Genomic DNA, 23,220 nt, shown 5'->3' on the forward strand with positions numbered 1-23,220 from the left:
CATTCTGTTTTGGGACAATCCACTTATCCTGGGGATCAATCTAATGAACCTTTGAACTGTTTCCAATGCAAATATTTCCTTCTTTAAATAGGAGACAAAACTTTCAGAAAGTTTCCAATGCGTGGTCTCTTCAAAATAGTGTACAATTATCAGAAGACTATTTCATTCCTATGATCCAAATCCTCCGAAATAAAAAAGTCAACATGCCATTTTCTTGCTTGCGCCACCCACCTGTCAACCTTGCATTTATGGAGCACATCCAAGTCTTTCTAAAAACCAACATGTCCAGGGTCTACCTTCTAAATATATTCTGCTCTTTTATTTTGTGCAGGAAGTGATTAACCTCACTTCTGCACATTTACCTCACCTCTCCATATTAATCTATAGCTCAGGTCCTCCTAGCTTCATATTGCCTACAAATCTAGAAACCTTATTGCCTTTTCACCCAAGTTATTAAATATTCATAAACAGTCAAAGGCCTGACCTTGTTACAATCTGCCAACTGGAAAAGACCCTTTAAAAATCACTGTTTCTCATCCATTAACCGATTTTCTATCCATAGCCATATTAACCTCAACTCTGATCATTTATCATTGGTGTGTAACTGCATGGAAACCCAAATACACTACATCTACTGAATAAATATTTAACTATCCTGCTAATTAGATCTTCAAAAAAAAAAATCAACTAAAAGCAGGCAGGCTTTGTTTGATTATAATATGAACTTGAAAAGTCATTGTAAGTCTTCCTTAACAGATTACCACATTTTCTGGACAACAGTTTTCAGGTTAGCCACATCTCTTTAGATTAGATTAGATTACTTACAGTGTGGAAACAGGCCCTTCGGCCCAACAAGTCCACACCGACCCGTCGAAGCGCAACCCACTCATACCCCTACATTTACCCCTTACCTAACACTACGGGCAATTTAGCATGGCCAATTCACCTGACCCGCACATCTTTGGACTGTGGGAGGAAACCGGAGCACCCGGAGGAAACCCACGCAGACACGGGGAGAATGTGCAAACTCCACACAGTCAATCGCCTAAGGCGGGAATTGAACCCGGGTCTCTGGCACTGTGAGGCAGCAGTGGTAGCCACTGTGCCACCCCCCCCACCAAATCTTTTATCTTCCTCTCTATAGGGACCATGATAGAATCCAGGAATTTTTTGGAATGTTAGCAACATAGATAAAGGATACACCGGTTCTCTTTTCGAACCTTTGACTAGGAATTTACCAAATTGTAGTCCCTTGAGTTTTTCCACTACATTTGTTCTGCTGGGATTAGATAACTTACTTTCCTCACTCCTTTCACCCCTAGGTTGCCCTTTATTTCTGGGATGCAACTGTGCTTTCTACAGCAAAGGCAGACAGAAGTACTTGTTCAATGTTGCTTCCATTTGCCTAGCTGCTGTGATAGGAACAATTCTCAGTCTCTTTTAGGAGGTAAATATTTACATATTCCTTGATGTTCTTGTAAAAGCTCCTACAATAAATCTTTATATCCCTGACTAGATGATTCACTCCACCTTTTCCCCCAATGGTTTCTTGGTAGCTCAACACTGGTTTTGAAAATTCTCCCAATTCTCAGGCTGCTGTTCTTGGCAACGTTACAGGATTCTTCATCTATTACTAGCCTTAATCTCCCTAGTAAGTAAGTTGAACACCGGTGGATTTTCTCACTGAATTTTCTGTTGAGCATATTCAATTATTTACTTTGCCATTAATTTACTGCAAGGCCTTTATCCAATAAGGAAATTCTCCCTACCTATGAACCAGGGAAGAGGAGCATACAGTATTCCAATCCCAAAGCAATGAAACTATTGTCCAAACTCAGTCTTAAATTTGAAAGAATAAAAAGCCAAATACTGCAAATGCTAGAAGTCAAACAATACTAGAGAAACTCAGTAGGTCTGACAGCATCTGCAGAGAGAGAAATAGGGTCAACGCTTGGAGTTGGTTATGACTGTGCTTCAGAACGTTGTTGGAATGTTTTTTAAAAAGTCACACTTTTGACTGAAGCAGAAGAGAACTAAGGGCAGACAGTGAACAGGCACTGTGCAACAAACAAAGGGCTTATTAATGATAGTGAAAGATAAAGGGATGCAGAATGGGTATAAAATTAAAGATGTGCCAGTGAGACAAATGGATCTTTTTAAGACAAGACAAACAAGAAAATGCCTTGGCCAGGATTGCAGAGGGAGGGAGGGAGAGAGATGCATATAAAGTGCAAGATGTACATAATGTGGTCAGTTACTGAAGTTATGCAATTCAATATTGAGACCTCAAACCACAACATGCCCAAGCAGAAAATAAAAAGAAAGGTGCTGCTCCTCAAGCCTGCATTCTGCTTTGTTAGAACATTGCAGCAGGCCCAGGACGGAAGTTCTAATAAGGAGAGAGAGAGAGAGAGAGACAGGGAGAGAGAGAGAGAGAGAGAGAGAGAGAGATGCTTCATTGGAATAGTAAGCAACTGGGGAGGTCAGGGTTATTCAGGGTCAGTAACTACTCAGTCTGTGTAATTTCAAGGATTGCAGTTCTCAGGTCTCAACTGGACTAACTCAAAAATATTGTAATTATTATAATTACAAAAACAATCACCAACTCCATAAGAAATACGAACAGGAGTAGGCTGTTTGGCCCTTCCAGCCTGCTCTACTATCCCATAGGATCATGACTAACCTGACACACCATGTCCACTTTCCTGCCATTTCCCCAGAACCCTCACTCTACTGATGAAGAATCTGTCTAAACCTTGTGTATACAGACAAGGCCTCTCCCCCACCCCCGGCCCCCACCAGAGCTCTCTATGACAAGCAGGTTCACTACCACTTTTACACAGGTAAACACAGCATCACCTCAGACTGGAGGCACAATCTTCGCTTAGATTGCTTATTTAATTCACTTGCTTTAGTTCTGAATGTTAATTCAGGTGATGCAGAGAAAACTCTGCTGTGGTGACAAGGAAGAAAACAGGAAGGCAGCAGAGACTCAGAAGTCACTGTCTCTACAACCATGAGCATAAATTATAAGATGCTACTTTACTTTTAAATGCGAAGGTGAAGGATATTACGAAAAGGCTGCAGAGAACATGAAGGGGAGGTTGATGGCCAGAGGTCATGGTCAATATCAGGTCACAGGCAGGAATAAAGCAAGGTCACTTAAGTAGATTTTAGGAACCTCAGAAAGCACAAACTCAAGGGGTTGTGATTTTAATACGCAACTAACTGTGCTGTGTAAGACATATATCCCAAGTAATATAGACTGAAACACAAATCCTTGGAGCACATTTCTGCTGCTACAAATTAATGAAAAAGTCACATAAGTAAGAAAACCAAGTTAAAACCCTGGCTAACCAAAGCAAGGTAGCTACAATTCTTGAGGATAAAAATAATGTACATAACTGATTGACACACCCAAACTGGACTGATGCCAGAATACCAACTGGGCACTGTTTAAATAAGATTGGGCAGGGCAAGGTAAGGTTTCATTGCTTGAACAAAAGACAGATTAATAAAACCGGATTAGAATATTGCCAAAACTTCAGCGTCATAAAACGCATCACGTCATCCAGATAGCAAAAGTGAACCACCACATGGGATTGTTAAAAAGATAAAGAGCAGAACAATCAACATTTGATCCGTAGCCACTGATGCATAAAAAAGGTGCATTAGAGGGATTATTGGAACCCAAATTAGAATGGAAATACTAGAGAAACGGTCAAACAAAGTCCACAGGGAGAGAGAAATGGAGTTAACAATTCAGGCTGTTTAATCTAAAGGTGGGAAGAATTTGAAACACGAATTGCTTTAGCCAAGTGAAATGAGGGGAGGGAGATTTTAAAAAAAGGGAAGGTTTGCGATAGGTTGGAAGATAAGACAAGGAAACGTCTGGATGGAATGGAATGGCACAAATGGAATGATGAACAGTTACCATCCAAAAGGTGATGCTATCCCTTGAGCTGAATTGAGTTTCATTGTTCTCAACTGACTACAGTTTACCACAGAGATCAGCATCAGAGAAAAACAGAGATTTAAGACTGAGTGATTGGAGGTGTTCTGCCAAGTGGCCAATGCTGGGAATTTGCTGAATAATAAAAAAAGGACTTCATCTCTTATAAAAAAATCTTATTTGGTTTATATTTCACAATTAGCATTGAACTGTAAATTTACTGTTTAAAGTCTAAACTTCTTCCAGTTTAAGCAGTGTTATACAAGCTCTCTTAAAGAGGTAATTAAAAGCAACTGAAGTTAGTTAATGAAATAACATTAACTAAAAAGTTTACTCTGTAGCTGGACCGAGTTAATTCTTTGATTCAAAGCATACAAATGGCAAGGGGGGGGGGGTTTAGCACAAAATAGCTTTTGAAGCTAGGTGAGTCAGTGAATCAAGGATCAGGTGGTGCTCACTGTTCATTTTAAATGGAATTAGCTCATGTTCTAATACAGAGGAAGCAGCTAGCAACTCAGAATATCTGGCAAGTGGTCAAGGGCTATGCAGATCCTAATATTTAAAATAGTACAGAAGCTGGTGGGAAGTTCAGCAAAATGCAGAGGGCAAAAAAAAACTACATAATTATTTTAATCAGTTAATTAAAACACACTGAAGTTTGGCAGAACAGGTGACGAGGTACAATTACGAGCGTGACAGCCGCTAGGTGAAAAGGGGATTCTGACAAACAACAGCAGTGACTGCAGTTCAAATGGTTTGGGCAAAGAGAATAAGAACTGGAGCAAGGATTCCCATAAACCGCAAGGGGAAAAAAAAATTTCCTTCACGCCAACACCAAATCTCCTGCCCTTTACCTTAAAGGTATGCCCCCTGGCATTGATCCTTCCACTAAGGTGAGAGGTTCCTTTCTAAACAGGTCAGTTATGTCCCCTCTCAGTCTTGACTGCACCAAGGAAAACAACCCCAGTCGATCCAAAGTTAGAGACAAAAAAAACCCTGCAGATGCTGGAATCCAAAACAGACAAACAGGAGGCTGAAAGAATGCTGCAAACCAAGTAGTATCAGGAGATAGACAAGTCAACATTTCAGGTATTAACTCTTCTTCAGAACTCAGTCGTTGATTTCTCCACCTCCTGAAGCTGCTTGGTTTGCGGTGTTCTTCCAGTCTCCTGTTTGTCTACCCAGTCTATCCAAACTCTTTTCATAAACTCTCCAGTCCAGGCAACATCCTGGTAAATCTTCTCCCTACCCAATGCAGTGCAATCATATCCCTCCTATGATGTGGATTCCAGAATTGCAGATAATAGCTGTGGCCTTTAACACTTCAACTCGTTCCAGCAGAACATGCCTAGTCTTAAAAACTTTATGCCTCAGCTAATAAAGGCAAGTATCTCATATCTTTCTAACCACTTATCAACCTGTCCCACTAATTTAAGGGACAGAAGTTCATGCATGCCAAGGTCTCTCCAACCCTCAGTGCTTCCCAGGCTCCAACTCTTGATCATGCATTCCCTTGCCTTGTTTGCTCTGTCCAAGTGCAGCATCTCAGAATTTCATATGGTAATGATGATTTATCACCCATACCCTACAATGAGCAAAAAGTAAACAGCTTCACCACAATCTGTTACCATGTGAATATTTTAAGAATTAAGAAGATAAAGCTAAAAAAAATTCTCTTCATTCTGCTATTTCCAACATCATTCCTGAGTCACTGACCAACATCAACACTGCCACCCACTGTCAGACCCACCATTGCTACAGACACCACTATTTAGGTGCCATCTCTTCATTGCTGGGCTCACCTCACTGATGGGCCACCAATGCCTTTTGGACCCACACTCGCCCTGCAACCAGGAGACCCTGACTCCACTGCCAGGCCAGGCTGCCATCTCACCAAGAGTCTCACTCTGGCACTCCTCCCTAATGTCACCCTCTTCTTCACTGCTGACAGGAAGATGAAGGAGGGAAAGAAAAAAAAGAGGTAAGGAAAGAAGGAAGCAAGCAAGCAATCATCTGGAGCAGACAGGCCCAGGAGCGTGAATACTGCCTACCTTGCCGACAGCACCATCTTGATTTGCTGCTGATCATTTATCACTGATCAGCCCATCTATATCCCACTGTAATCTCAACTATCCGCATTATTTACTATCCACTAATCAAACTTCCAAATGTTCAACTCTATGTATGCCACAAACATTAAGAAACATTAATAATCCCTATTGAAGCCCATTGGTGAAAAATGTGTTGCTGGAAAAGCGCAGGTCAGGCAGCATCCAAGGAGCAGGAGAATCGACATTTCGGGCATAAGCCCTTCTTCATTGGATCCAGTCACAAAGACACTCCTCGACCATCCCCTTCTGCGTCTTGCACTCAGCCAATTCTTTCCAATTTGTCAAAATTTCCTCAGACTTTGTTGGCTCTCATTTTCACTAAATTTCCCATGCAGAACTTTATCAAAAGCCTTGCTGAAATCTAAGTAGACGATGTCAAAAGCACTGCTCTCATCTACACACCAGGTCACTTCTTCAAAGATTCAATCGGATATGACTTCCCTTTAAAACCATGCTGACTGTTCTTGAATTAATTGCTGCCTCTCCAAGTGCAACTCAATTCTGTCTCTCAATTGCTTACAATCATTTTCCCACCACTGAGATTGAACTACAGTTTCCCGGTTTATCCCTTGGTCCCTTCTTGAATAATACCACCATACTGGCTGTCCTCCAGTCCTTGGGCACTTGTCTGGTGTATCTGGAGTTATTAGATTAAGAGGTGACTTGACGGAGACACGTGATGATTGGGAATGTTGAGACAAGGTTCATGAGGAATTTCAGTCCGAGAACAAAATAAATCTAGAACAATGGAAGTGCTAACTTGCAAATAAACATGAAAGCAGTGTTGCTTTATTGGCAACAAGACGTCGAAAACTAAAGGCAGTAAAATGGAGAGACAGAGACACAGAGTTATGGTTAGCATTTTAAAATTTGGGGCAGCTCTTCTAGACAGAGAGTAGGAGAAATTTTCTCGAGGATTGTTCCAAAGTTGCACAATGTCACTGCAGGAAGTGGATTAATCAATGAATCTATGGAGAGAAACAGAACCATAATCGAAGTGTTAACTCTGTTTCTCTCGCCACAGATGCTGCAAGTCCTGATACGTTTCTCCAGCATTCTCTGTATATAGATTCTCATTAGGCAAGGGAATCAAAAAGGTTTCTTTGTTAGTGGTGACAGTGATGAAGATGGTGGAAGAGTGGGGGTGTAGAATGGAGACTTGGAAATTAAAACAAACACAGTCATGATCTTCCCGACTGGGACAGCAGCTTGCAGAAACTGGGAGAGTTGCCCCTCTGTTTGAGTCAAGAATTCCAGAAGGGACCACACTCTTTCCCCCCCCCCCTCATAGAATTCTTCAAGTAATTGAATCAATTACTGAAGGTCCAAACCACTAAGAACAATGGCTGACTAATTCACAGACGTGCCCAGAGAGGCACAGCAATTGCAAAACAGAAGACGATCAAGCTACTCTTTCAATATTATAACAAAGCAGCGAGTTAAAACACTAAACTCGAGTTGAACCGAGCATGAACAGAAAGTGATAAACGTGCTCAACGATTAACTTTTGTAAGTGGAAAGCTAGTGAAAAATATCAAATACACACAATGTTCACTGAAAATTTGAAAATGATAAAATATAGAGGTTATTCTTGAATAAAGATCTTCACTTGCCTTTTCTCCTTTAAGGATACTGTTTAACCAGTATACCTTTAAATCAAGTCATTCATCACCTGCTTTAACTGCATTTGACAAAGTTCCTGTGAAGTACACTAAGTTTTTCTAGCTTAAAAAGGCAAAATGTAAATGAAAGTTGTGAACTAGTTGTCCATAGAAAGCACAAGAACTTCACTGACTTGAATATTTGGATATCCCATAATTAAAGGACAGAGAAAAACACTTTTTCCTTCCATTCCTCTTGGTGTAAAGGAGAGGAAGTTGTGTTTCCTATGTGTGAAGTATAGAGCACGGTGTTCAGTTTTGCACTATTCAGGATACATTCGTGTTTGAAAGGGATCCAACTCAGACAGAAACAGGGGAAAAAATAGGTAGTCATCCTGAAGACAAATTCCATACACCTGGGCTTGTACTTCATTGGGTAAACAAGTAAAACAGAACATGATCTTTAAAATGTGAGGGTGATTTGATAAAGTAGGTGTAGAGAAATGATTTCTTTTGATAGTGGAATTATTAACAAGGGGATATAATCTTAAGTTTGTTTCTAAAGTCTCATTTTTATGAAGCACTTTTGAAATCTGACATTCTCCAGAATTCTGTATTTTCCAAATCAATTGAGCTTTTAAAACTGACTGACATGTTGATTTTTTAAAAAAAACAAGTGAGGATTTAAAGTGACATGGTGCAAAGGTACAAAACCAGATCGGTGGTACAATTCTGCAAGGATCGAAAAGGAAGGAATGGTAAGGGAATAGCAACAGGCTTGTCAGGTTGAATGTCCTAAATTTGAAAAAGATAAATGAGAATAAACATCAGAGCAAAGCGCAATTATGATGAAACCAAAGTGAGAAAATTGCCACCTATTATATCTCTCACAGATAATTCATTTGCATGCACAGTGTATTGAGTTTATGAAATACAATAATCCTAAAGTAAGCAAACAGTGGAGTTGTCTTGCAGTCAACATGACCCCACAAATAACATTAAATTCACAATCTACCTTGGACGACATTTAGCCAATTGTAGCCATGACATTTAATTTAATAAAGGATTTAATAATTACAGCCAAGACTAAATTGCTATTGAGAGTTTTTAAGAAGTTAAATCTAATGAACAGTTTACCTTTTAAAAGGAAATTGGTGTTTCATTTTGTTAAAACGTTATGAACACATGCCCTTAAGGTTCACTCTTAAAAGACCAATGACAATTCCCATGCTATGATGAGGCAATGTTTTTGGTATTTAGGTTGCCTCCTTCCTCATAATTTGAGTGACATATCATGGAAGTAAAAATGCTCTATTTCAGACTGGAATCAATTGGAAATTATTGATCTCTCAGCAAAATCTATCTTTTCGGAACTAAATTTTCTGCACTTTTAATAAAATTTTGTTATACAAAAAAAAACTGGCAGGTTAGCAATAAAATGAGCAACAAGTAAAAGCAATAATTTAAATTTTAGTTATAACTGAAAATTGCCAGAGATTTCAAACGACTCAGCACACTTTATGAATATTGTGTCATTCTGAAAGGCACTGCACTTGTCCTTCTTTCTAGATAAATAGAAGTATTACTGAAGCACAGACCAGAAATAATAAGAATTCCCATAGCATTTTATTTCAGTCTTGTGTCACCCCTTTCCCACTTCTTCCTCCATACATATGATGAGACGGAGCATACAAAACAGAAGAGCAACAAGGGTGCATCAACTAGTTGTAGACAATATGCTATGAGTCAGAATGAATGACCAATGACTCTTGCTGGCATTAATAGAAATTAAATTCAGAAATTTATGAAAAATAAGTGTTAGAAGTTCCACTTCTCCATACATTGTTGTGTAATGTTAAAAAGATTAAGTGAGACTCTCTCTCTCTGGACATTAATATTACATTAAAGGGTTAAACTGCACGGTCTTTGGGTGGAGATAAAATCCATGACAATAGACAATAGGTGCAGGAATAGGCCATTCAGCCCTTCGAGCCTGCACCGCCATTCAATATGATCATGGCTGATCATTCCTAATCAGTATCCGCTCCCTGCCTTATCTCCATAACCCTTGATTCCACTATTTTTGAGAGCTCTATCCAACTCTTTCTTAAATGAATCCAGAGACTGGGCCTTGCCATGAAAGAATTTGGATGACTATCCATTGTAATTGAATTTGTAGATGCCGGGGTTGGACTGGGGTGTACAAAGTTAAAAATCACAACACCACCAGGTTATAGTCCAACAGGTTTAATTGGAAGCACACTAGCTTTTGGAGCGCCACTCCTTCATCAGGTGGTTTACCTTCAGGTAATTGACACTTCATTTAGACATTACTCACCTGCTATTGTCAAGTTAAATTATCAATTCAATCTCTTCCATTCAGGAATGCTTTCTGGCCAGAGGTATGTCACACTTGTATTGTCTTCGGAAAGCACTCAGTCAGAAAATAGTCTGCATAACGATTCCCCAGGATTAAGTTATTAGCATTATCTCAGAGAATGATCTCATCCAGTCACTGTACCTGGGGTAACACGTGACTGTGAGTAACTAGGGGTTGTCTTGAGTGGAATGTGACTGGGGAAATGGCCAGAGCATCTGTAATTTAGCCAACTGACCTGTATAAAGGAGATGTGCTTTCTTTGTCCAGGGCCTCACTTTGACTCAACTTTGCACAGCTGCAAGGTGGGGTGGTCAAAAGGGGGTCATCTAGCTTGTGCAAGCTTTAATAAACTAACTGTTTGGTTTGTTCACAGAGAGCTTTTACCATGACCCTATAAGCTCTGCGAGGTGTGTTAAAGGTTCCTCCAGAAAGCTTGTACTTTACCGTGTCTAATAAATTTGGTTGCTTGTTCGCAGAAGTTGGTGTGTTGCAGTTTCATCGAGGTGTGTGAAAACCTCAAGAGTAAAAGGAACTTAACATTGGATAACACAAACTGTTCTGCCAAAAGCCTCACCAAAGCGGAGCAACAAATGTTTGTTTTCAATGTCAGGCTCCCCAGTGACAATAATGCAAGATTTGCAACATTACTATGAAATATTCCCACCAGTCATTTAAAGTCTGGAAATTAATACAATGAATTCGGTGGTGACTTGTGGCTCTATTTGGAGCCTGAATACTCAGAGTCTATTCTGGAAATAGTGAAGCTCTAGTACTTCACAACAATGGGTAGTGAACTGTTCGTATTTTTTTAAAAAAGGATTATTTTTAAAACTTGCTTCACAATATTTTTGTGTCACATTTCTGTTGGTGAAACAAGACAATAGATATAAAAGCTGTTCACAAACACAAATTGCTCACCATTCAAATGCAAATTAGATAGATCTTTCAGAAACTAAAACTGAGAGTATGCAAGTAACTTAATGCCATCATATTCAACACAGCATGTTCAAAAGTTAACATGGAATTTTCAACCTATGGATCTCACAAACTTTCCATTTTTGGATTTTCCTATTTAGGTTTCTGTAGGCTGTTTTTTTAAAAAAAAGTCAGAGAAACCTGCAGCACAGAAGGAGACTAATTACTGTAGTCAGTTACATCTATGCTTGTTCTTTGAAAGAACACTCATGCTTCTTCTCTGAAGTACCTGTCCAATTACCCTCTCTGGTCCAAGGAGAACAGTTCCAACGTTTCTTCTGTCCTCAGAACTGAAGTCTTTCAAGCCTTGGTAAATTTCCTCCATTTTCTGACTGAAGGTGTTTATAACTTCCCACAAGTACAGCATCCAGAATTGTCAACAATGCTTAGACTGAGGTCTAATGGCATTCAAGTGTATCTCTTTGCTTTTATGCTCTATTCATAAACCACCACGCTCCCCCCCCCCAATAAAAATAGCATTTCTGTGGTGTTTTTCAAGGCACAGTCAATAATTACCATTTTGAAGCTTAGTCAGAAAACAATGTTTAATTTTGCCCAGCAACTCTCACCAACTGCAAATGGTGACAAACATTTGTTTATGATGCTCACTAAGAGATAAATGTTGTAAATCTTCAAATAGTGTTATTAAATCTTATGTCCACCTGAGAGCACAGATGTTAAAAATCACATCCAGAAGCAACACCTCTGGCAGTGCAGCATTCCTGCATTGGAATATCAGCTATGAGTTTATGCACAAGCCCCATAGTGGGACTTGAATCTAGAACCTCTTTCAGCTCAGATGCAAGTTTAGTACTGACTGAACTCTCATAGCTGACTCATGACTTTGTAGAAGAGAGAAAAAAAATCACCATCAATTCCTACCACCTTTAACGATGTGACTACAAAGATATCTCAGCTTCACAACACATTTCAAAATTGAGAAATTTATAATTGTGCTGTCTTTCCATCACAGCTTTCCCAAAGTGCATCACTTATCACCTCTCCACAGGAATGAGCTGCTTTGCTCCCACCCATCCCACCATATCACCACCCCATCTGGTAGGAATCCACACCTCCATGATAACACATCACGGGAGGTGCCCAAGAATGCATTCTCAGCCCTCTACTGTACTCCCCGCACACTCACGACTGCATTTCCAAATTCCAAATGAGCGGTATCTATCAAGTTTGCTGACAACACCACTGTGGTAGGACAGGTATCAAATAATGAAAAATCAGAATACAGAAAGAAGATAGCAAGTGTGGTGACGTGGTATGAGAACAATCTCTCTCTCTCAATGTCAGCAAAACTAAAGAACTGTTCATTGACTTCAGAAAAAAAGGAGGAGAACGTGCCCCATTTACATTAATTCGGCAGAGGCTGAGGGGATTAGGTTCCAAGGAATGACAATAACCAACCGGACATGGACTTCCCATGTAGATGCAGTGGTCAAGAAGGTACAACAACACCTCTTGTACCTCAGGCAGCTCAGGAAATTAGCATCTACATAAGAACCCTGACCAACTGTATAGATGCACCACAGCAAACATACTATCTGGATGCATAGCAACTTAGTATTGCAACTGCTCTGCTGTAAGAAACTACAAAAGTTTGTGTGCACAGTCCAGACCATCACGGAAGCCAACCTCTTACCTATGGACTCCATAGCAACAAGACATTTAAATGGAAAGGCTGTAGACTTTCCCATCTCATCAATGCTCTCCCACAATCTCCTCCATCTGGTAGAAGATGCAGAAGCTTGTACACATGTACCAGCAGGTTCAGGAACACCTTCCCTGCCATTGTTGGACTGATGAATGAACTCTCCAACTTCAAATAATGCCAACCTTGCGAATGTAATCTTGCCTAGCGCACATTCCTGTGTGGTGTAACCTGTCTGCCTTTGTCCAAGTTATTTTTCCCACCCTTATGAGTTGTGTGTCCTTGCTTACTATGATCTGCCTGTATTGCTTGCAAACAAAGCTTTTCACTGTAGTTGGTACACATGATAATAAATCAAATCAGTACCACTTTCCTCACTTGCTGCTACTTTGGCAAGTTTCATTACATCCATAAACTTCTCCCTGCATGAAAATCTGTCATTTATAAAAATTCAAAAAAAGTAGAATAATGTACCCAAAGCCAAAACTTGGAAGAATGTCACTGTGAACTACCCCCAAATCTGAAAAACAAAATCTGACCACCCCTCACATTCTGCCACTGATTCCATCCTGTATTCATAGACACATTTCCTCCAATTCCATGGGCTCCGATTTTAATCGTTCTGCTCAACAAATATTCTAAATTGAACTTTGTTGAAAGCCTTTTGAAAGTTAATATATTCAATTCATAGTCTAACTTGATCAAAGTCATCAAACATGCTAGTCAGATATGATCTGCCTTTAATACACTGTCTCTCCTTATTAGCCTTTTCCTACCTGACTTACAGTTAATTCTGTCCATTAAGAGATGTACCAGTTCAGTGGCAGGGACACTATCCCTGCACCACAAGACCCTTCAGAGCATCTCTGTCACTGGGTTTTTCTTTGTTTCTTTATATTCACGAAACAAAGTACACAAAAAAAAAATCACAACAACAGGCTATAGTCCAACAGGTTTATTTGGAGGCACTAGCTTTCAAAAAGCTGCTTCTTCATCAGGTGGTTGTGAATCAGGACCATAAGAGAATTTATAGCAAAAGATTTCAGTAGATCATTTGAGCTGCATGACACTATACAAACCTAGATTAAGTCTTTCATCTTTTAGAAAAGGTTTACTAGTTTCGGTTCTTTAATATATAAATACCAGAACGTCATTTAAGTCACATTCTTGAGGTACCTTTTTGTTTATAAAACCTGAAGTTACCATCTCAGCTCAGACAATGCATTAAAAGGTGTGAGGCTAAAAAGTCAGTCTGTATCCCAGTCTTGAATCAGACTGGTTCCATCTCTAAAGTGGAATTTACGTGATATCACATGGACTGACTATCTGTAGGTTATGCATTTTTTGAGCAAAATAGAATTTATATGCAAATATAAACTCACCCCATAAACTTAAGTGTGCGCATGCATGCAGGAGAGAGAGAGAGAGACAGACAGACAGACAGACAGACAGACAGAGAGTGTGTGCTTGTCAGACAGTGCGTGTAAGCTGGGTAAAGTATGTGAGAGAGAGTGTGATAGGGTATAGGCCTGTGAGGTGTGTGCATGGGTGAGTGAGAGTGAGTGGCAGTGCGCGAGAGTGCGCCTGTTGTATGACATGAACCCACGGTCCCAGTTGAGGCCATTCCCACTGGTACTGAATCACTCTGCATTATTGCCTGTGCCAAAGCCTGCCTTGGAGGATGGTCACCCAAAGGTCGAATGCCCCTGACCACTGGAAGTATTCTCCAACTGGGAGGAAACACTTGTCTGTTGTGTGTCCATTCATCCGTGGTCATAGCCTCTGCTTGGTCTCGCCAATGTACTATGACATCCTCAGGGCATCCTTGCCTGCAGCGTATGCGATAGACAACATTGGCAGAGTCACATGAATACCTGCCGTGTACATGGTGGGTGGTGTTCTCACACGTAATGATGGTATCTGTGTCGACACTGACATGTCTTGCAGTGGTTCCCATGATAGGGTTGTATGGTGTTGTGGATGATGTTATGCTGAAGGCAAGGCAGTTTGCTGTGAACAATAATTTGTTTAAGGTTTGGTGGTTGTTTAAAGGTGAGAAGTGGAGGTGTGGAAAAGGTCTGGTCCAAGAAGCATGATTCTAAAAGATGAAAGACTTAATCTAGGTTTGTTCAATATCATTTCAACTGCATGACACTAATCGTTTGCTATAAATTTTGTGTCTTACAATCCTGCTCGACAACCACCTGATGAAGCAGCAGCACTTCGAAAACTAGTGCCTCCAAATAAACCTGTTGGACTATAACCTGGTGTTATGTGATTTTTAAACTTTGTCCACTCCAGTCCAACACCAGCTCCTCCAAATTAAAGAAATAAGTATGGACAACATAGACCACTTAGCGCATTATTCAGGTGGTCACAGCTGCAACATTAAGTTCATTGTGACTTGATTATATACTGTCAATTTGGAGAAGATTAATGTTAATAGTGAGCAATGAAGTCAAATTAACATTGTTGCCACTGCAGTAATCTCTAGCCCTACATCTGCCAATTTTAGATCTAATATGTTGAAGCACTGATAATCTTATGTTGTGAGCAATAAAAAGGAGTGCTTACTTAAAAGGAATATAATTGTGATGATAAAGTATAACTCAAAGTATGTGTTTATTTAAACAGTGCACTTTACAGTAGCTAATACATTCAGTCTTGCCAAAAATACATAGTACTTAGAACTCAATGTATCATAATTTGATATGACTGTTAAGGAAACCTTCCTTTGTAACTTTCCCCATTTATCACTTGCACTTCAATCTAGTTAAATATTTTCCGAAAGGAAAAAATGCAATGATAATGGAAAAACAGAAGAGCAGAAGTCTGGGACTAACTGGATTGCTCCTTGTAAGGGCCAGTGCAGATTCAACGAGCCAAACAGCCTTTTTGGGTGGTCTTTAAATTTATAAAGAATTCCCAAAAAGTGGAGATGTTTAAATATTCCTTATTAAGGTTGAATTCTTTTAACTTCTCCTACCTTAAAAGCAACTTCTTCCCAAAATGACTTTAATGTATCTGCAAGGTCTCTACATAGAACCATCTGGATGGGTACAAAACTAACCATACTTAATTGATTTGATCATGAGTAATTGGCTCTATATGTTGAGTCTAGAACATTTGTATATTCCACACAAATACTCTCAATGCCAGCAAAACCAAGGAATGTGCTATTGATTTCCAGCAGGATGTTACTCATGCTCCCCCCCACCCCACGAAACATTAACAGCACAGAAGTGGAATGAGTGAACAGTGTCAAACTCCTGGGAGTGGTCATCCACAACAAGCTTTCTTGGACTGCTCATGTGGACACACTAGTTACAAAGGCCCAACAACGTCTCTTCTTCCTCAGGCAGCTGAGGAAATTTGGCATGACAGCAAATACTCTTGCCATCTTTTATAGGTGCGCCAGAGAGCATTCTGTCTGGATGTATCACTACCTGGCATTGCAACTGTACCATTCAAGATCAGAGACAGTTACAGAGAGTGGCGAACTCAGTAACATCCTGCTGGAAGTCAATAATACATTCCATGGTTTTGCTGGCATTGAGTGTATTTGTGTGGACAATCACAAAGACCAACCTCCCATCTATAGAATCCAACTACCATCATAGAAAAGCTGCCAGCATTCTGAAAGATCCATCCCATCCTGGCAATGTTTTTCTACAACCTCTACCATTGGGGAAAAGGTACAAAAGCCTGAACACACGCAGACAGTTTCGTAACAGTTTCTACCTACTGTTTTTAAGAATACCAAATGGATTCTCAAACTCTTAACATTCGCCTGTACCTCTTTTTGTTTACCTATTATTTACCATCTACACTACTTAATGATGATCTGCCTGTATTGCTCGCAAGACAAAGCTTTTCTCTGTGCCTCGGTACACGTGACAATAAATTCAATACCCTATCATTCACTTATTAAACTTTCACAAAAATCAATGCTACAATTTATGGACACAACTGAGTTACAACGTTCTCTTCTTCTGCTTATTTAAAAAAAATCTTATCACTTTTGTGTAACTGAATGCTGATAAAAATATGTCTGCTTTTAAAAATGTATATACTTGTAATATATATTTAAAGCAAGTTACTTTATCTGACTGCAAACAGGACCAAAATAACTGCTTTCTAAAAAAAAAACAATTTTAAGTTACGATCCAATATTTCCGTAACAGTCACATCGGTGAAAATTAAAATGGAAGTCAAGCTAACCGTTACCCTCAATGCCTCATTTTGCTCAGTCTCCATTTCTTTGATGCCTCAGTTGAACACTTTGGAACATTTTTCTACATTAAAAGTAGTATAAATGCATGTTGAACAATAAAAATCAGTTTATTAGCTATTTAATGCAGTCCTTTTGCGAGAAATTATTTAAGCTCGAAAACAAAGGGTTCATCAAAGAATATGAAGTCATTGAATTGTGGATCTTTAGTTTAAGAAGTCCTAATTTTTTTTAAACTGTAATAGTACTTTAAAAAAGGGATGGTTGTTATCATAAAAGGAGAGCTGGGTTAAGTATGAAAAAAAAATCAACAAAACACACTTGCTTTGGATGACCAAATCTAATGAGATTTCGGCACTAGGACTGTGAACAGCTTTATTGTACAACGGAAAAGCACAATGTTGTGACGGTCCTATCAAGGCATTGTGTGGAAACAAAACAAGCTGCAATTTATCATTAAAAATCCTGCAAGATAAAGCTGGTGCTGATCAGTATAAGAAATGTGATCAAGCTGCTTTAAAATAATGAAAATTTCACTGTATCTTCTCATTATAACAATATTTAGTAAAACCCCTCCCCAAAAATGATGCTGTTGTGGTTTTTGCCAGCATGTGTTCTATTCATGCTATGGAAAGTGCAGTATCCAGTCAGTACAATAACTCTCTGCTAATAGGTCTGGTTGTAATCATGCAAATTGTATGCAGAGAGCAAATTCAGGATGCTCATTAAGGTATTGCAAAAAAAAATGAAGATGGATAAATTCTGCAGCATTTTACAAAGCAGCAATGCATTTTGACCTCTGAGATGGTATCTTATTTACTTCAACTCCTGTATTTTTGAACAAATTCTCATCCCTCAATACAGGGTCTTGAAGTTAAGAATTCCATGGATCTTCAAAAGAGAAAACAAAAACAAAAACAAAACTTGCCCCCAGTACACAAGAGGATCATATATTAGGACAGGTAGTGGCCTGGAGCAAAGTTTCAGGGGAGACACAGGAGCATAAGGAGGGAGGGATTTCCAAACCTTAGACCCAGGCAACTTAAGGCATGACTGCCATAATATCATGCCGACTATCATAAAATAGTTCACATAATGTGGATTTTTCTGGAGACGCTATCATTTACTGCCAATCCCCAAATGCCTGGAGAAGGTGGTGGCAAGTTACCTTCTTGAACTGCCTGAGTCCATGGGTGCAATTACATCTTCAATAAGATCGAAAGGATTTGGTTTTTAACCCAGAAACAGAGCAATATAAAATCAGGATTGCATGGTTTGGAGGGAAACATGGTGGCAGTGCTCCCACGTAGCCACTGCCCTTGTGGCTCTCAGTGGTAATGGTCATGGGTTTGGAAGATGCAAATGAAGGAGCCGTGATGAATTACTATGGTGCATCCTGTCGATGAAGCACCCTGCTGCCACTATGCGTCAGTAATAGAAACAGTAAGTATTCACAGAGATGGATGGGGTGCTGATCAAGTGGATTGCTTTGTCCTAGACGGCAATACATTGCTCTGACATATTGTCCAATAACAATTGCTGATTAACTAGAGACAATTCACTACATTTTAGTGCAAAGTACAATATGTATCCAAAACACATGAAAATACACTTACTGGGATATTTACTTACATATCAATTCAATCCATTAACAAAAGGAATTAAAATACTCAAATGGTCAAAACAACATCTGTACTCTCATGTCCATATATTTTTAAAAGAATAAATTCAGTATGCAAATATTTAAAGATTAAAAAAAGGACTTTGGAGCAGAAGTAGGCCATTTAGTTGCTAAAACCTGCTCTGCCGATTAACAGGATTCTGGTTGCAACTCTGCTTCAACACTCTTCTCCTGCACTTACCCCATATCGTTTTGTTTCTAAAAAAAAGACATTGATCTTGATCATAAATATTCAAAGTGACTAAGATCCTACTTGTATCCCAGGATAAAGAATTCCAAAGATTCACCATTCTAAAAGTGAAGAAATTTCTCCTCATTTTAGGCCGAAATTGCCTCTTACTCCGAAAGTGCTCCAACCTAGTTCTATTTTCCCAACCGGAATACCACTGCATCTATTCGGTTGAGCTGTTTAAAGTATTTTGTATGCTTCAAATGAAATCATTTCTCATTCTTCTGAACTCTAGAAAATGCCAGCGCAGTTTTAGCAATCACTCAGTCACAGAATCAGCGTTGTGCAGCATGAAAGCAGACTCCTCAAGCCCAGCAGATCAAGGTCCTACTGTACTCAGAGATCACTATCTATTACACCACCAATTTTGATGTCATCTGCAAATGTACTAACTATTCCTCCTCTGTTCACATCCAGATTATAACAAAAAAAAAGTAACTAACGCCAATCCTTGCCGGTCACAGGCTTCCAGTTTAAAAAAATACAACCCGCTGCCACCACCCTCTGTCTCCCACCTTCAAGCTTACCATGCATCACTCCTCATGGCAAAAATTCCAGGAAATAGCCTGGTTATCCTGCCAGTATGGTAGGTATGTAGCTGCTTAAGTAACATAACCAAACCTGCACAAACTATTCCAGGAGTTGACTCACAGGGCAGCACAGTGGCTCAGTGGTTAGCATTGCACCTCACATTGCCAGGCACCAGAGTTAGATTCCAGTCTCGGGTGACTGCCTGTGTGGAGTTCACACATTCTCCCAGTGTCTGTGTGGGTTTCCTCCAGGTTATCCTGTTTCCTCCCACAATCTAAAGATGTGCAAGGATGCATTGGTTAAGTGCATTAGTTAGGGGTTAATGTAATACAGTAGGGAAACAGGCCTGCACGGGTCACTCTTTGGAGGGTTAGTGTGGACGTGTAGGGCTGAATGGCCTGTTTGCATACTTTAGGGATTCTACGATGACTTTATGACAGCACAAATGAAGATGTCTATTTCTCATAATAACCAATCTGAATTTCCATTTAACTATGAAATTGGAATGCATATAATCAAATTGCTCCTTTCTTTAATCTGAAAGCAAAGTAGATTTTCAAACCACCTTCCCCTCTTCTTCATATACAAAAACAAAATTCTAAAAAAAAGTTTAAGGTAAACTTACAATGAAAGTTACTGCAAGAAAGCAATTGCTCTTCAGGCCTTGAAACAAAGTGTACACCCACCTCCCCAAAACAATACCTCATAACCATGAATAACAACAACACCACCTCTTTGTCTGTCCCATCTTAAAGCACACTGCAAGTGATTGTTAAATGGCATTTCATTATAGTAGTCAATGTGACTAGTATTGCATGTGATATTATCATTTGCCAGGGACAAAGAACAATCCCACTGGCAGATTGGTAGCTTAATATATAATTCATGTCGCAGTATCTCATTTCCTTACCCCATACTCCGTGGGTAATATAATTAACTCTTTATTCAGAATTGGTCAACACATGAAAGTGATAAAACTTATTTTAAAATGTTGAGATTTTTTGCCCCGCCCCATTTAATGCGAGGGTGTGAACATCATTTTAATTTTCCAACTTAGGCGAAAAGGATATTGAAACAATATGTACAGTTCCATCACAAAAATTTTTACTCCATCCCAAAAATGTCGATATTAACCTGGCCAACCTCAAGTAACCTAACTCAGTAACGCCAGCTTCGAAACGCTGGTTTCTGCTCCAGGTTCGATCCTATTGCGGCCCTCAGTGTTGGAAGTCACACAACTAGGAATCAATTGTTACAATCAGCTGCTACATATTGTAACCACCACAGCTCGCAACTCGGGCTGTGCAGGAACTCTCGACCTGCTGGAGAACCGGGGATTTCGGGGAACTGGCCAGCCCTTCGCTTGTCGCTCGGGATTTCATTGCAACCTTTTCCCATGTCTTGACTTGGCCCTGGCGGCCTGGAGTTTAAGCAGCCTCGGTTTCCCTGACCGTCTCTCCGGCACCAGCTGCAATCACTACACTTCAGTAGACTCCCACCACCCGCCCTGCTTCCAGCCCCCCTCTCCCCCTCCGTTGTGTCCCTCTTTTACCTGTGAAATGCCGCAGGGTGCCGTGTGCCCACAGGCTCAAGACTTGCTGCACCGTCAGATTGATGGAGTAATCGCCGGCGGCCATGGCAGTACGGCCCGCTCGCTGCTGCTGCTGCTGGGGAACCCTCTTACTCGAGGCGGCCGGCATTGGGATGCAGGGTATGGGGAGAAGAGAGACTGCCAGTGCTGCCTGCCGCGACGCCCAGCCCAGGACTGAGGCGGTGTGCGGTGGACAGCCGAGAGGAGAGCAGCAGCAGCAGCAGCCTCTCCCAGCACTCTCCCCCAGCTCGCTCCCTGTCAGCCAGCGTCGCGAACGGGCACTGCAAGCATTGCAGGGTCACCTCAGACTGATAGCCTTCCCGTGCTAACTCCCCAGCCTTCCTCCAGCATTGCATACGCCTTTAAGAGAGAGAGAAGGCGTAAACTCTTAAAGGGGGTTGTCTAAGATCGAATCAGGTGTTTCTGGCGCGGAAGATCCGGGTTCAAGTCACTCCTGTTCCGAGGTCTCTGACAACAGGGTGATTTTTTTTAAAAAACCTGGCGGTCACTTCTATATATTTATAATACTCTCTTAAATCCATTTTTTTCAAAAATAGGGCTAAAGCGTTTGATAAGGTTCCCACGATAGGCTATTGCAGAAAGTACTATGGGATTGAGGGTGATTTAGTGGTTTGGATCAGAAATTGGCCAGCTGAAATAAGATCTTAAGACATAAGGTGGTGGTTGATGGGAAATGTCCATCCTGGAGATCAGTTACTAGTGGGGCACCGCAAGGACCTGTTTTGGTGCCATTGCTGTGTATCATCTTTATAAATGAGCTGGATGAGGGCATCGAAGGATGGGTGAGTGAATTTACAGACAACATTAAAGTCGGTGGAGCTGTGGATTGTGTGGAAGGATGTTACAGATTACAGAGAGACATGGATAAGCTGCAGAGCTGGGCTCAGAGGTGGGAAATTGAGTTTAATGTGGAAAAGTGTGACGTGATTCACTTTGGAAGGAGTAACAGGAATACAGAGTACTGGGCTAATGATAAGATTCTTGGCAGTGTAGATGAGCAGAGAGATCTTGGTGTCCATGTGCTTAGATCCCTGAAAGTTGCCACCAAGTTTATAGATTTTGTTAAGAACGCATATGGTGTGTTAGCTTGTATTGGTAGATGGATTGAGTTTCGGAGCCATGAGGTAATTTTGCAAAACTTTGGTGTGGCTGCACTTGGAGTATTGCGTACAGTTCTGGTTGCCACATTATAGGAAGAATGTAGGAGCCTGGTATGGAGGGAAGGTCTTAGGAGCAAAGGCTGAGGGACTTGAGGCTGTTTTCATTAGAAATAAGAATGTTGAGAGGTGACTTAGAACATAGAACATTTTTGCGCAGTACAGGCCCTTCAGGTATGTTGCGCCGACCTGTGAAACCAATCTGAAGCCCATCTATCCTACAGTATTCCGTTTTCATCCATATGTTTATCCAATGACTAGTTAAATGCTCTTAAAGTTGGCCAGACTGCAACTGTTGCAGGCAGGGCATTCCACTCCCCAACAACTGAGTAAAGAAACTACCTGTGACATCCGTCCTGCATCTATCACCCCCTCAGTTTAAAGCAACGTCCCCTCATGCTCGCCATCACCATTGAGGAAAACGGCTCTCACTGTCCACCCTAACTAACCCTCTGATTATCTTATATATCTCAATTACATCAATAGACAATAGCTGCAGGAGTAGGCCATTCTGCCCTTCGAGCCTGCACCACCATTCAATATGATCATGGCTGATCATCCTTAATCAGTATCCTGTTCCTGCCTTATCTCTATAACCCTTGATTCCACTATCCTTGAGAGCTCTATCTAACTCTTTCTTAAATGAATCCAGAGATTGGGCCTCCACTGTCCTCTGGGGCAGAGCATTCCACACAGCCTCCACTCTCTGGGTGAAGAAGTTTCTCCTCATCTCTGTCCTAAATGATCTACCCTGTATTTTTAAGCTGTGTCCTCTGGTTCGACACTCACCCATCAGCAGAAACATGTTTCTTGCCTCCAGAGTGTCCAATCCTTTAATAATCTTATATGTCTCAATCAGATCCCCTCTCAGTCTTCTAAACTCATGGGTATACAAGCCCAGTTGCTCCAGTCTTTCAGTGTAAAATAGTCCCACCATTCCAGGAATTGACCTCGTGAACCTACGCTGCACTCCCTCAATAGCCAGAATGTCTTTCCTCAAATTTGGAGACCAGAACTGCACACAATACTCCAGGTGTGGTCTCACCAGGGCCCTGTACAGCTTCAGAAGAACCTCTTTGCTTCTATACTCAATCCCT

The 23,220-nt window shown here is 40.5% G+C and overlaps 1 protein-coding gene across 1 annotated transcript in view; it reads right to left on the reverse strand.

Annotated features, from left to right (window-relative positions):
* Positions 1–21,292, reverse strand: part of tmem170b (transmembrane protein 170B) — a 58,501-nt gene extending 37,209 nt beyond the window's left edge. The window contains exon 1 of the mRNA XM_060849989.1: positions 20,907–21,292. Coding sequence (XP_060705972.1) covers positions 20,907–21,054 — 148 coding nt within the window. The 5' untranslated portion in view covers positions 21,055–21,292. The remainder of the gene's footprint in view (positions 1–20,906) is intronic.
* Between the last annotated feature and the right edge of the window lie 1,928 nt (positions 21,293–23,220).

Source organism: Hemiscyllium ocellatum, chromosome 34 (assembly GCF_020745735.1).
Source record: "Hemiscyllium ocellatum isolate sHemOce1 chromosome 34, sHemOce1.pat.X.cur, whole genome shotgun sequence".
NCBI classification, from domain to species: domain Eukaryota; kingdom Metazoa; phylum Chordata; class Chondrichthyes; order Orectolobiformes; family Hemiscylliidae; genus Hemiscyllium; species Hemiscyllium ocellatum.